Raw genomic sequence first — 15318 nt, 5'->3', positions numbered from 1 at the left:
GCATGCTGCACCATGGAACAGCCTGCAGAGGATTCTGGGGTGAACACAACTAACACATTTATATTCAAGCAACAGCCACCTCCCTAGGCTTGAGGCAGCGTGTTGCTATGTCGGTGCCAAGGACGTCTACCTTGTGTGCACACAAGACGAGGCTGGTGAAAGGCTTAGGTGGTCAGGATACAGGAACAAGAGCAGCTGCTTCCACCAGTGATGCCTATGGACACAGCATCCTTTCCGTTGGCAGGCAAAGTAGAACCATGGGGCAGAAGGGACCGCAAAGGTCATCTCGTCTCACACCCATCAAGATGCAGGATTTGCTGAGTCTAAACCATCCAAGACAGATGGCTTCAGCCTCCTTTTCAAAGCCTCCAGCCAAGGAGCTTCCACAACCTCCCCAGGCAGCCTAGTCCATTGTCCTGCTGCAATCAGGGAGAGAGATGAAGGTTTTTGCCACGTGGAGAAAGTCTCTGCAGAGATCTAAAGGCTGCAGTGACTAAGGGGTTGCCTATGCAGGGAAACTTGCTGGCGTAACTCTAGGTACAGTTATACCAGTATAACAATACTGAAATGCCGCCTCCAGTGGACACCCTCTTCCTGAGTGCAGTTTAGCTTCTATCACTTCAAACAGACAGGCTAATCTGGGAAAAGGCACTTCTATTCTGGATAAGAGTGTCTGCCCAGGGCATGCCCATGGCTAGCCATTTTCTTTATTTAGGCAAACCCCATGTCAATGTAGAAGAGAGCCACAGATATCTCAGACACAAATTCCTCCTCGTCCCACCTTGCAGTTTCTCAGGTGCTCAGAGAATTCAAGTGAGAAGACCCACTAAAATGCTCGACTATGAAAAACAAGAGTCCTTTGAATCTAGCCAAGTGTCAGCAGGAAAGATTGACACCTCAGCAAGAACTGGTATTCAGGCTGTACCCAGTCTTTTCACACAAGTTCTTGGGAGGCATGACAATTTCTAGATCTCAGTAAGCACCTAAGGGTTGTAGGCATGCCGCATAACGTAAGTCACCTCGAAGCCCATCTGGCCGTGATCTGCACACCGAGAATAGCACCAGCCCATCCAAGAGGAGATGCTCGTAGACTGGCTAACAGGTTAATTTCCTGATGATGTTATTCTCAGACACGTCTCCGAGGGGTAGCCATGCTAGTCTGTATCTCCAAAAACAACGAGTCCCGTGGCACACACTATTGTGGGTAAAAACCACCTTGTCAGATGCGGCATCTGATAAAGTGGTTTTTACCCAGCTGCCACGGGACTCCTCGTTTTCTCAGTAGTCTGTGGTTTGCACTTTCACTGGGATTCCACGACCTTTGAGAGCTCTAGGAAGTGACTTCACTTCAATCAATCTTCAACCAGTAAGAGACCTTGTGCCATTTTGGCTGGTGAGAAGCAAGGTCTTCAGAGTACCCCCTGAAAGAGGATGAACAGGATTCTGTCTGGCATAATCATAACTGTGTGTGCAGAACTGTATTGGCCTTTTGCCACATGTTAACTCTGCTGTACATAGCACTTACCTAGAAGCAAGGAGAGAGAAAACCGTATGCAGATCCACAGAGCAGCATCTTAATCCTTGTGCTTTAATGGCTGTGTTCCTTCATTTCAAGTACAGAGGCCAGGAGGAGGCGGCATTACATGCATTTTGTTTTATTCTTCCCTACCACAAGTGTAACACAGCTAATCTTAGCTAGGGTGGGTGGCAGGAAGAGACAGGTGATATATGAAGAAGAAAACTCTTTACAACTTACTGAGAACTAAAGAGTGGTGCGTGAGGAGAGTCTTCATGGTGTTGGCTACAGCTACTCATTCCGCCTCATTACCATTCTGTGTTACCGCTTGCTGAATCCTCACAGCCACGGCCTCTGCCCCAAAGAGTTTACACTTTGCACTTGTACCACACAACAGGGCCTCAACCCAGACAGGGACATTAGGCTGCTTTTCAAATACAAACCAACTATTGTGCAGTAATGCACTGGGGAGCTGCAGAAATACAAAGCCAATAGGACCTTGATGTAGCATCACTGGCATCCTGCGATGCCAGTTAGTGACAACATTTCAGGGTGCTCGTCTCGTCTGAGGGGAGAAGGAAATAGCCTCTCTCCAGGTCAGTCAGCCAGCTCACCCTGTGCTGCCCTGGATCTCTCTCACCCAAGATGCCTTCAACCAACCATCTGCTCACTCCCAATCTACATACAAAAGCTCAACTAGAAGAGCCGTAACTGTTCCTGGCATTTTGCACTTGCATGCAACACCACACTTAGGTGCATTACTGACAACGGACATAAACCTAATTGTGAAATTACATCATCTTGGAGGGTTGTATAGTCGGGACACAATCTTGCTCCTTATTCTGTCCACTAGTTACAAGTGTAAAGACAAACTGTTTTTCTTCACATACTAAAGCGTGATTAACAGTTAATCTGAATCACGTTTTGGTAGATTGCGCCATGTATCTTACTTGAAATTATTCCTGGTAGAAAGACATTGCGAGGCCTGTAGCAGTAAGCTGAGCTGACCAGTCCTCTTGGCCGTCATGAGACTGCAGTTAAGTTACTGCAGGACAGGACTTGTCTGAGTGCACACGGGTCTGCTGAGCACAGGAATGCTGTAGCTGAGACTCAATGAGACTTCAGCTATTTTAAGCAGATTCCAATGGCAAAGGTGTGCAGGTCAGGAAGCAGTAATACCTGGACTGATCCCCCATGCCGGTCTGCAGCCAAGTGAGATGTCAGGTACGAGGTATTTGTCTGCCGGCTTGGCTGGATCTCCCACTCTCCTCGGCGGTCTGATGACGCCGTCTGCTCAGGCATTCAGAAGCATGACAGCAAGAGATGGAAGGAAAGATAAAGGTGAGCCCAGGCAAAGCAATGAAAATATTAGTTAGTGGGGTTAGTTCACTGAAAAAAGCAAGGCATGTAAAGAACGTTTAGCTTGGTTAAAAGTTCATTTTACCAAACACACTGCACGCTTGAGAGAGAAAGTGCTGGAGAGGGTTATTCAACCCAGCAAATGGAGAAATGAATTTTCAGAAATCAACCGAGCTACTTCAGTGTGTGTGTGGGGGAGGGTCCTCTATAGACAGGACAACTCAGGAATTTACCAACTAACAAATCGAACTGTAACATTTTTAACTTGGCATGTCAGGACATAGACACTAGAGCGTGTCAGACACAAACCCTGCCTCCGCTGGAGAGACAGCTTTTGAGTCCAGGAGCCCAAACCGCAAGATGATGGAGGAGAAGCCCTGTCTATTATATTAGGAGTTGGCTTCAAAACACACCAGTAACACAGGAAGAAATGTGCTCAAATTTTTTGTTCCTACTTTGCAAAAGTGAGTTTTGCCTGAAAACTACTATAGCAAACTAGCCACACTCAACCAGCCAGATGGCCTCATGTGGCTAATGGCTAGCATGCTGGACACCGCGGCTCTCCAGGGTCACTTGCTCTTGCTGCCCCAAGTCCAAACATACCTCTCACAAAGCAGAACTAGATAAAATTAGTGGTGAAACACTGTTGTGCTTGGCATCCACTTAGAAATATAGTGTTTTACTAGGAAGCTTAATTACACTACCCGAACAACCGAGATGGAACATTCTCTAAACTGGAGAGACTAATTCAAATGCTTCTCAATCTTCTCAGGGCTTGTCTACAGGAATTTCATAATTTGTGGCTGGCTGTACGTTCTCACTGCACTAGTGTATAACATACGTGTCCATGTGGACACTACTGCTGGGCACTACAAGTTCCCTACTACACTTTAATCTACTCCCTCTCAAAGTAGTGTAGATCCAGGTGCACTAAAGAGCTTCTTGTGCACACAGCTGGGGGGCCACATGAATACTCAGCATGCCGTATGCAAGCGTGGCTTACATTTACTTCCCACGAACTAAATGTTCATTCACCCAGTGGCTCAACATTTCCTGACTACAATTCAGGAGTCAGATCTCTCACATACCTCCAAGTTACGCCTCACTTAAACTACTTGCTTACAAGGTTAGACATCAAAACACAAAGGTGCTAGAGCACACTATTACTGAAACAGCTGACACTCATTTTTACTGTATTACAAAATGCATCAGTTGGAATAGATAGTGTAAATAGTATACAGAGCAATATAAAATAAGTTAGCGTCTCTATGAAATTTGAGTTTGTTCTTACTTGGCTAGCGCTTGCTATGCAGTCTGTTGTAAAACTATGTACACATCAGCTCCTCTAGATATACCCCCAGGGGTGCATGTACCCATGGTTTAGAGCCAGTCTAAATGACAACAGTCAGCCAATGAAACACACATTAGTTGCATCACAACACTCCCTTGCAGATCAGTGCTACTTGGGTAGGACCTTTATATTCCTTTCACGAGTGCCACATACACCATAGAGCAATATGGAATTGGTAGACTTGAGCAAATCAAATGCAAATCAGTCTCAAGTTCTATGGTTTCCATTCTCCCCTTCTTCAATGAGGAAAACCAAACAAGGCTCCAGACTTTCTAAACTTGTGTTGGGTCTGTGCCAGTAGTAGTGCCCTGGCTGCGTGCACCTGAAGCAGTGAGGTTGTTGGCTATACATCACACAAAAACACTACATTTTCATGAACATTTTCATGAAATGTGATCAATACGGTTGCCCGCAAAGATGCGGAAGCAAAGTCCGGAGCAGAGAGCTGAGGTGAGGTTAACAGATGTCTGAGGCTGGAGTTTGCCAGTTCCCACAGCATATAGCCAACGAAGCACAACTTTCCAAATGAAAAGCCAAGGTGAATGAGGAAGGTGCGTGGAAGATGCAGGAGAACCAGCACTAATTCAGAAGACAAATGAGCTCAGTGTGATCCTGAAACAGTCTGGAAATTCAGAAACCCATGACTCGCAGCTGAGACTGCTGCTGCCTGGAGCAGGAGCAGAAGGGAAGACCACGGGCCGTGAGTCATGTAGGCAAGGGAAGACGCTGCCTTCCTAAAAGGACAGGGGCGGCCTTGCCCATACTTCAGCCATGCAAGGAGGCTGGGGCCACATGAATGCCTGGCTCAGGGGAAGGTTGGGGCCACGGTTGGAGCGTGGCTGCCTGGCTGCTCCAAGGAAGATGGGGTCACGCAGCTGCCCAGCACCAGCCAGCAGCCATAATGGGGTAGCTGGGGTACAAGGCAGGGGCCAAGGTCCATGATGGGGTCCGGGCTCTAGTGGGCGCTGAAGGGGTGGGCTTGGGCTTGCACCCTGAAGCCAGGCATTCACTCACAGCCCATGGGAAAGACCTTTAGGAAAGCCACCGATTGGCTAGTCTGGGTTCACAATTCAGACCCAGGAGGTCTGGTTGGAAACACTGTCAGATTCTGTTGTGAGGCGACCAGATAGATATCACCGTAGAGTTTGGTTTTGGACAATGCAGCTGTTAGAAATTTGCTTCCCCAGGCCTTAGGGGTTATGTTCTCTAGTATGGGGTAAAACAAGAAGGCTCGTGCCAGAAGAATTGGCTGAAGAGGATATTTTACTCCCAGGTCCAGAAAACGTTAACGTTCCGATTACAGATTTACTGGCAGAAGAGAGTCTGGTGAGCCGCCACTTCCCAGGGCAATGCCCTTGGCGGGTAAAGATGCACGCCGTGTGGGCCTTTTCCCTTACGTGCAGATGGATTATTGGCGGTTGCCTAGATAAGTGGCAATACGTTGCCGATGAAGACAGGTACCGAGGAGCCACCCCTTGGGCTCACAGTACTTCTGGGCCAGGAGTGTTCGCATTTTCAAAACACTGTGGTGCACTGACGGGATGTCTACACCGCATAGAGACCCCCATGCCGGCCCCTCCCAGAGCCTGGATCTGACCTCTGGCAGGCAAGGGGGCAGCATCGCCAAGCTCAGGAGCTAGCCCAAGCCTGCATACATACACCACTCTTTCCAGCCCTGCGTCCCAAAAGCCTGACTCACCTGTGCGGGTTTGTATGGGCAGCACAGGCCCGCCCTCAGATGTTCCCCTTTATGAAGCTCCCAGCAGAAAGTCTGGGGAAGGCAGGCCTCTCCCACCCCCACCTCTCAGGGCGGAAGGTCACAACCTGTACGACTGGAACGCCAGTCCAACATACGCATGGCAATGATGCCTAACTGTTTCAACAGGGGTCTCCCCGGAACAGAACTGAGAATACCCCCAGCTGCCACAGCACTTACTGTTATCACTCCTCATCTCTGTCCCTCTCCACTGCCTGACACCCTTTCCTGCCTGTTCCCTTCCCCCAGCCTGTTTCTTTGGGATTTCCCCCCACCCCCCGCACATGTATTTTGCTTCATGCTGCAGGGGGCATCTCCTCTTCTCCCCTCGCAGCTGCCCCTGGCTCTAGCTATTTATATTGCAGACGTGTCAGTCGGGGGATCGAGGCTTCATCATGCTGGGCACTTGCAGACCACGGGAACGCACAGCCAGCTGCACAGCGCCAACAGAGGAATTGCTGCCAAGCATCACGCTGACCGGGCAGCAGCCAGAGGTCTCCGGGAGCACAAGCAGCAAGCTTGGCAGCTGCCTACCAACTGCCAGCAGAAACACCTCTGCAGTCAGAAGTGGTGCACCCAGCAGCATGCTTGTTTTCACCCTGAACTGGTCTCACGCTGATGACTAGCTATGGGATCACATTATGCCTTTGGCTGCTAGCTGTTAAGGATAAAATCCATTGCTGGGTGTGAGGCACTCCAATTGTACACACGGGATGGCACCGTAGAAACTCAGACACAAGCAAATGCACTAGCACCCAGTGAAGATGAAAAACGAGTAGACCCAAAGGCAGCACGCAGAGCAGTAACTCAGGCATTAATTGACATGGCAACAGGGGTTCAGGTCCCATGCTGCTGGGACATGGCAGAGCCTACAGTAAGTTCCATACTCCAGACAAGCTTGGAGCTTTAGCCCTCATGATGTTTAGTGATGGAAGGGGACAAAGCCAAACAACGGCTGTCAGAAGCTCTGATAAGCCCTGGCTCAAAATGACAGATATGGCTTAACTGGGTAAGTGGCTTTCTGATGCTTTTATATACTCCCAGGCCAAAGCAGCTCTCTTCAGGACAGAGCATGGACTCCTCAGCATCCCTAACACTGTGGTGTCCAACGCGCTAGCCACTAGTCACAGGTGCCTATTTGGCTGGTTGAATGTGGCTAGTTTGCTGTAGCAGCAACCACGATAATGGCTCCTGCTTCTCAACTGGCTGGACACAGCTCTAATCATTTAGCTCTGTTGAGTCTTGCCCCAGCCAGCCTACCTGCGAGTTGGTACTTTTCTAGGAAGAACGGCCTGATGCAGAGCTAGAACCAGAGAGCTCAGCTTAGTTCTACATGATTTAGGAAGGTTGCATGTTAGCACATACATTCAATCTTACAGCCTCTGAAACAGCCACATGGCTCCCACCAACTCCTCTCGATGGGCACGTGTATCTGAGGACAGAACTTGTCCCAGCAATTCATTTCTGTTTTACAATGGAAAAAAAATAACATTGATCCTGTGTTCCCAAAAGCAAATCATTGATACCTGAGAGCACAACTGCATGTCAGTCAGTCAATTAACCTGAAGGGAAGCAAAGAACACCACCACTCATCTATGGCTTGGCTAATCATGGGCTAAAATGAATTCTCTGTAATAATTATACTTTGTCAAAACAGGCTCTGCTGTAAACGTAATTTTCTGTGGCACAAAATGCTTTTGGGGAGGATAACTATCCTGACACCAATCATTATGAGGCAGATCCTGGCACCTCTGAGAACAGATTTCACTTAGAAAATAACCTAGTCAAAGTTTTCCCTAATGCCCAACCTAAACCTCCCTCGCTGCAATTTAAGCCCATTAGATCTTGTCCTAGTCTTAGAGATTAAGAGAAGTTTCTCCTGATTTTTGGAACAAGCTTTTAGGTACCTGAAAATGGTTATCGAGAGCCCTTTCAGTCTTCTCTTTTCCAGTCTAAACAAACTCTTTTTTTTCCCAATCATCCCTCATATGTTTTATAGACATTTAAATATTTTTTTGTTTCTTTTCTCTGGAACCCCCCCCCCCCCACACACACACTTGTCCATGTCTTTCCTGAAATGTGACACCCAGGACTGGATATAATACAAATAGGATCTCCCTGGTTCAGCACCCTTGGGACCTGACTGGTCCTGAATCAGGGATTTTTCCAGACCAGGGGAAGTCATATCTGGCCCCCTGGCTACCAGCCCCTCAGCCCTGGCCTGGCTCCCCCCCCCCCCCCCCGCTCTGCTGATTCCACCACCCCCTTGCCTGCCCTCCAGGCAGCCCCACTGTGGCACACCCAGCTGCAGAGTACTGGGCAGTCCAGCTGTGGGAGCTATGCTCCTGGCCCACTGACCTGACAGTCCCATGGGCTCTTAGCCACCAGCCCTCCACCAGGAACATCTGACCCACAGATGTTGCCAGACCAGGTTCAGCCTGCACTCCATTTGAGACCTAGTCAGCAGAGTGGAGCAGAAGGATGACTTCTTGTGTCTTGCTCACAGCACCCCTGCTAACACAGCCTAGAATCCAGTTTGCTTTTTTGGCAACGGTATACACTGCTGACTCATTCAGGTTGTGGTCCATTAGGACTCCCAGATCGTTTTCCCCAGTATTCCTTCCTTGGCAGCTATTTCCCAGTTGGTGTGTGCGCAACTGGCTTTTCCTTCTTAAGTGGCATATTTTGCATTTGTCCTTATTGAACTGAATAGTGTTTACTTCAGACCATTTCTCCAGGTTGTGCAGATCATTCTGAATTCCAGACCTATCCTCCAAACCACTCGCAACCCCTTCCTGCTTGTCCAGCAAGGCTTTTTTGGATATTACTGGCATTACGATCGCACCTAGAGATGTAATCAAGGACTACACTGTTACTTGTTGGTTCAGGCAAACTGGCAAGGGAAGGTGAAGGAACATGATCAGAGTGACAAACCAAACATTTTGGCTCGCTTCTTGCCCAATCAAGGCCAGACTCCTGCCCCTGTAGGCATCATGACAGAGGCAGGTTTGAAAGGATTAAAGGGCTCTAGAAAGCCTGGCGGAGTAGTTCCCAAACAGAAAGTGGCCTGGGAAAAGGCCCAGTGGTGTTTGTGAGAGAAGCAGACAGGCAGATGCAGGTTGCCCTCACAGCTAGAAAGAAAGCAGTGATTAGGAGACTGACAAGTGGTGATGTCACCTGATCTCCCTGGTGCAAGGCCAAAACTCACATAAATTAATGGAGATTGCCTATCTCCTAGAACTGGAAGGGACCTTGAAAGATCATCAAGTCCAGTCCCCTGCCTTCACAGCAGGACCAAGTACCATCCCTGACATGATGTACCTGAAACTGCATCTCCCTGTGGACGAGACTCATCTGCCCTCACTCAGACCCTATGGTGTTAAAAGGATGGTGCAATTCAAAAGCCACATTCTTGCTTTAAATTAGCATTCTCTCCCCTGCGGGAGCCAGAGGCAGCCATCTGCTGTGGAGAGAGGCTCATTTTCCTGGCGCTGCTGCCTTTTATGACAAGAAACCTCCCTTCAAGGAATTTGAAGCGCAAGTGGGGGTCTCGTCCATCCTTCCGGTTGAAAGAAAGGTCCAGGTAGGGATCGTCAAATTGAGGAAGTAAATGCGAGGTTGCGCAGGTGGTGTCGCAGAGAGGGATTTGGTTTCTTTGACCGTGGGACTCTGTTCCAGGCACAAGGATTATTAGGAAGAGATGGGATCCATCTAACCAAGAGAGAAAAGAGCATCTTCGCAGGCAAGCTTGCAAACCTAGTGAGGAGGGCTTTAACCTAGGTTCATTGGAGGACGGTGACCAAAGCACTGAGGTAAGCAAGGAAGTCGGACACCAGGAAGAATCACAAGGAGGAACGAGCAACAAAGGAGAACCCCTGATTTGGATGGAAAAGGCAGGGCGATCAACTGGTTATCTAAGGTATTTGTACACCAATGCAAGAAGCCTGGGAAAAACAGGAAGAATTAGCCCCAGTCGAAGAAATATGATTTGATCGGAATAACAGACTTGGTGGGATGACTTGCATGACCGGAGCACTGTCATGGAAGGGTATAAACTGTTCAGGAAGAACAGGCGGAGGAGAAAAGGAGGAGTTGTTGCATTGTATGTAAGAAAGCAGTATGATTGCTCGGAGCTCCAGTACTTGGAGGAGAGTCTAGGGGTTAAATTCAGAGGTGGAAGCAACAGGGGTGATGTTATGGTTGGTGTCTGCTACAGACCCTACAGACCACCGGATCAGGTGGATGAGGTAGACGAAGCTTTCTTTGGACAACTGAGAGAAGCTTCCAGATCGCAGGCCCTGGTTCTCATGTGCAACTTTAATCACCCTGACATCTGTTGGGAGACCAATACAGCAGTACACAGACAATCCAGGAAGTTTTTGGAGAATGTTGGGGATAACTTCTTGGTACAAGTGCTGAAGGAACCGACCAGGGGCCATGCACAGCTTGACCTGCTGCTCACAAACAGGGAGGAACTAGTAAAGGAAGTAGAGGTGGGTGACAACTTGGGAAGCAGTGATCATGAGATGGTAGATTTCAGGATCCTGACCAAAGGAATAAAGGAGAGTAGCAAAATACACACCCTGGACTTCAGAAGAGCAGACTGACTCCCTCAGAGAATTGATGGGTAGGATTCCCTGAGATGCTAACATGAAGAAGAAAGGAGTTCAGGAGAGCTGGTAGTATTTTCAAGAAAGCTTATTAAAAGGCACAGGAAGAAACCATCCTGATGCACAGCATGAAAAGCAACTATGATAGGCTACCAGATTGGCTTACCAGGGACATCCATGGTGAGCTTAAACACAAAAAGGAAGCTTTCACGAAGTGGAAACTTGGACTGATGACTAGGGAGGAGTATAAATATATTGCTTGAGAATGCAGGGGAGTTATCAGGAAGGCAAAAGTGCAATTGGAATTGCATCTGGCAAGGGATATGAAGGGGAACAAGAAAGGTTTCTACAGGCATGTTAGCAAGAAGAGGGTGATCGGAGAGGGTGTGGGGCCCTTACTGGATGAGGGAGGTAACCTAGTGACAGATGATGTGGGAAAAGCTGAGGTACTCAATGCTTTCTTTGCCTCTGTCTTCACGGATAAGGTCAGCTCCCAGATAAATGCACTAGGCAACGTAATATGGGAAGGAGGTGGACAGCCCTTGGTGGGGAAAGAACAGGTTAGGAACTATTTAGAAAAGCTAAACATACACAAATTCATGGGCCCAGATTTAATGCATCCGAGGGTACTGCAGGAGTTGGCAAGTGTCATTGCGGAGCCTTTGGCCATTAACTTTGAAAAGTCGTGGAGATCGGGAGAGATCCCAGATGATTGGAAAGAGGTAAATGTAGTGCCCAGCTTTAAAAAAAGGGAAGAACGACAATCCAGGGAATTGCAGACCGGTCAGCTTTACCTCAGTCCCCGGAAAAGTCATGGAGGGGATCCTCAAGGAATCCATTTTGAAGCACTTGGAAGAGGGAAAAGTGATCAGGAATAGTCAGCATGGATTCACGAAATCATGCCTGACCAATCTGATTAGCTTCTATGACGAGATAACTGGCTCTGTGGATATGGGAAAGTCAGTGAATGTGATATACCTTGACTTCAGCAAAGCTTTTGATACTGTCTCTCAATATTCTGGCCAGCAAGTTAAGGGAGTATGGATTGGATAAATGGACTGTAAGATGGAGAGAAAGCTGGCTAGACTGTTGGGCCCAATGGGTAGTGATCAATGGCTCGATGTCAGGTTGGCAGTCGGTTTCTAGCGGTGTGTGCCCTAAGGATCGGTTTTGTTCAACATCTTTATGAATAACCTGGATGAGGGGATGGATTGCACCCTCAGCAAGTTTGCAGATGACACTAAGGTAGGGGGAAGAGGTAGATACGCTGGAGGGCAGGGATAGGGTCCAGAGTGACCTGGACAGATTAGAGGATTGGGACAAAAATCTGATGGAGGTTCAACAAGGACAAGTGTAGAGTCCTGCACTTGGGAGATAAGAATCCCAAGCATTGTTTCAGGCTGAGGACTGAATGGCTAAGTAGCAGTTCAGCAGAAAGGGACCTGGGGATTACAGTGAATGAGAAGCTGGACATGAGTCAACAGTGTGCCCTTGTAGCCAAGACAGCTAATGGCATATTAGGTTGCATTAGGAGGAGCACTTCCAGTGGATCCAGAGAAGTGATTATTCCCCTTTATTTGGCTCTGGTGAGGCCACATCTGGAATATTGTATGCCGTTCTGAGCCCCCCCACTATAGAAAGGATGTGGACACGTTGGAGAGGGTCCAGCGGAGGGCAACCAAAATGATTAGGGGGTTGGAGCATATGATCTACGAGTAGAGACTGAGGGATTTGGATTTGTTTAGTCTGCAAAAGCGAAGAGTGAGGGGGGGGATCTGATAGCAGCCTTCAACTTCCTGAAGGGAGGTTCCAAAGAGGCTGGAGAGAGGCTGTTCTTAGTAGTGACGGATGGCAGAACAAGGAGCAATGGTCTCAAGTTGCGGTGGGAGAGGTCCAGGTTGGATATTAGGAAAAACTATTTCACTAGGAGGGTGGTGAAGCACTGGAATGGGTTCCCTAGGGAAGTAGTAGAGTCTCCATCCCTAGAGGTGTTTAAGTCTCAGCTGGACAAAACCCTGGCTGCGTTGATTTAGGTAGGATTGGTCTTGGCAGGGGGCTGGACTTGATGACTCCTGAGGTCTCTTCCAGCCCTATGGTTCTATGATTCTAAGTCAGACCTGAGGCGCTATCCAGCAGCCCAGCCATAACATGGCCCATTTTCCACAAGGACACTTCTCACTTAGTGAGGAACCAGCCAGGGGCTCCTGACGCCCAGCGCAGCGCAGCCTCCTCCACCAGGGGAAAGAGGCGATTTTCACAAAGCAAAGAGAGGTCCCTGTGGAGCATCCATTAAGATGTCTACCACAGGACGGGTGCTGGAACTTGCAGAAAGGCAGAGTCTAGAAGTTACATATGAATAGTTGAAATGGCCTTGATTTAAAACAATAGCTAGAGGGAATGAGCCATGCTGGGGTGCGTATGGTTACACTGCTGGCGCACTTCTTGGGGGCTGAAGGCACTTTACATTCATCCACGTCTGTTCTATTCCAGACAGACTCTTAGAGCAACCTCATCACCACAGTATCTGAGTGCCGTCCAGCAGCTCATGAAATGGCATGATCGACCTCTCACATTGGCTGTCTGCCTCAACCTCCTCCCAGGTGGAGGGCTGTGTGCTTAGGGAAGGGGTTTAGATTTTAATTACATGCTACTCTGCATGCACCTCAGCAGGCAGGGCAAAGAAGGGCACCTCGTGCTTGGAGTGAAAGCTGGCAAGGTCTGGGATAGCTCTTTGTTCCTGAGTGTTCATTCCATATTTGCGGCACAATGCCGCCAACATATTCATGAGAACGCAGCCATGCATCCCTTGTGGTGGCTAATCGCCATCGTGGCATAAGTGGTCAACGTGCCTACTCCAAGACTGGCTGAGCAGGGGGAGCAGTGGGATGCGACAGACAGAGCTGTGCTGTTGCTCAGACCCAGGACACATGAGCAGAGCTCTCTTTCGAGACCTCTGAAGCTCATCGTGGATAGGACTATTTGTGATTCTACTGACCGCTCCAAAGCGGTAACTACGGACACCATCTACCTCTATGCTAGTGTGTAAAATTTCAACCAAACTTTAAAGGAAGCGGGAAACAGAAGAAGCATTCTTAACTGTTGAGCCGGACGGAGAGCAGGTTTAGTGAACAAAAGAAACGGAAAATGCAAATGTATCAAAGTTAGCAAGCTTTAATTTGGGGGGAGAATGAAGGGCTGTATGGTTTAATACAGGTAAGCTAGAAGCTATCAGCAATGAACTCAAGATAGCTAATCAAAGATGGCAAAGTTTCCTGCCTCCCCACCCCATCCCTACCCCCTCAGAACATGACTCTTCACGATGTAGAAGGGGAGCCCTATGCTGGCTAGAAGAGGAGCACAGCCACACAGGCCAAATGGCACTGTTCAAATTGGGTGGGAGTCTGAACGTTAGGCAGCTACACACAGGAAAAAAGGAGCCAAGTTATCTTTGAGCAAACTTGTCCGCCCTTCAACTAGCAAATCCTGAACCTCGTTGGGAGCTAAGTGGAGTCTGCAAAAGGAAGCAGAATGGAGTGTTAATCAGGCTTCTGGTTTCCAAGCTACAGCACCTGCCTTTTAAAAAAATCACCCAGGACAATTAGGTCTGCGGCTGGCTTGTTTTAACTGCCACCTAGCGGTAGTCACTATCAAGGGCACCTTCCTGGCCAGAGGTTCGGTTCAGCCTTCTCTCTTGTAGCAGTAGGAGACAGATGTTCCTATTCCTTGCCTGGGGCAGGATGACAGGGGAGGGAGGCACTTTCCTTTAGGATACCATAGCCAAGCACTGAATGGCCTGAAGTCTACAAATCCAGATCTTAAGTCTCTTCAGGCCCTCCCTTTGATTAAATCCCTTCCCCCCTCCACCCCCACTGTCTCCTGTCAGGCTTCACTGTCACTTGCTGCAGGAGTACCAGCCCAAAACATGCAACTACTTTCTTTGAGAACAATGTCCTTGCCCTAAATGAAAGGCACATTTAGAACCAGCACTGTTAGAACCACGCAGGCCTGCAGATTAGAGAAGTGGACAGAGACGAGCCAGGCCAAAGAGCAGCACCGTTTACTAGAGTTCAGTGGACCCAAGGAGGTCGCTTACCCCCTATTGTTAGCATTGAGGGGGAAACACCCTGCCTCAGGGCTTAAAGTCTGCTGGTTCACAAAAAGCTCTCTAGAAGAGACCAGGAGGGGCAGACCACTGGTTGATGGCTCTGCAGCACAGCGCACCAGGAACCAGCTCCGGAGTAGCCTTAAGTTTCACTGCCTGAGCCCAATGTTGTCTGGCAAGGGTGACGTACATGGAACTGGAGGACGACTTCCTCTCAACTCTGACCATCCTCTTGCCACTGCCCAGTTCACAGAGCAGGTCAGCCTTGCTGGAGAACACGCCCTGTAAGCGCAGCTGTCGAAATAGGTGCTATGGCGCACTGCCTGGCTTTGGTGCCCATAGCTGGTAAGAGATTCACACTCACATGCAGGGAGTAAAAATAAAAAAGTCACCCTGGGAGTTGAGGGTTGTCTCCACCCAAACACACCTGCCTCAACTCCACTGCCCCTTCAAGTCCCTGTTAGTGACCTTTGAAAAGAAATCATTTGCGCCGCATTCAAAAGGCCCATCCCTTGGCGGAGGAACGGTTACGTTTGTCCAAGACCAATTCCAAAGCAGACTTTTAATGCTGAGCTATCTCCAGCACACACAGCTAACATGGCAACATCTTGAGAGAGGGGCTGT

The 15318-nt window shown here is 48.7% G+C and overlaps 1 protein-coding gene across 8 annotated transcripts in view; it reads right to left on the bottom strand.

The window, feature by feature from the left end:
• CSNK1G1 (casein kinase 1 gamma 1) overlaps window positions 1–15318 on the bottom strand; it is a 171008-nt gene that overhangs the window by 15866 nt on the left and 139824 nt on the right. For 5 of the 8 annotated variants that reach the window (XM_075897483.1, XM_075897479.1, XM_075897481.1 and 2 more), the window contains one exon: window positions 2696–2806. The exons of 2 other annotated variants lie outside the window; for them this stretch is intronic. In XM_075897483.1, the coding sequence (XP_075753598.1) occupies window positions 2696–2806 (111 nt within the window). Of the gene's footprint in view, window positions 1–2695; window positions 2807–13747; window positions 14104–15318 lie in introns of those variants that run through there. One more of the 8 variants, XM_075897486.1, reaches the window with a different exon arrangement.

The sequence above is a fragment of the Pelodiscus sinensis genome, chromosome 14 (assembly GCF_049634645.1).
Source record: "Pelodiscus sinensis isolate JC-2024 chromosome 14, ASM4963464v1, whole genome shotgun sequence".
Taxonomy (NCBI): domain Eukaryota; kingdom Metazoa; phylum Chordata; order Testudines; family Trionychidae; genus Pelodiscus; species Pelodiscus sinensis.
The sequence above is the reverse complement of the archived record's forward strand: the minus strand, read 5'-3'. Positions and strand labels throughout refer to the sequence as shown.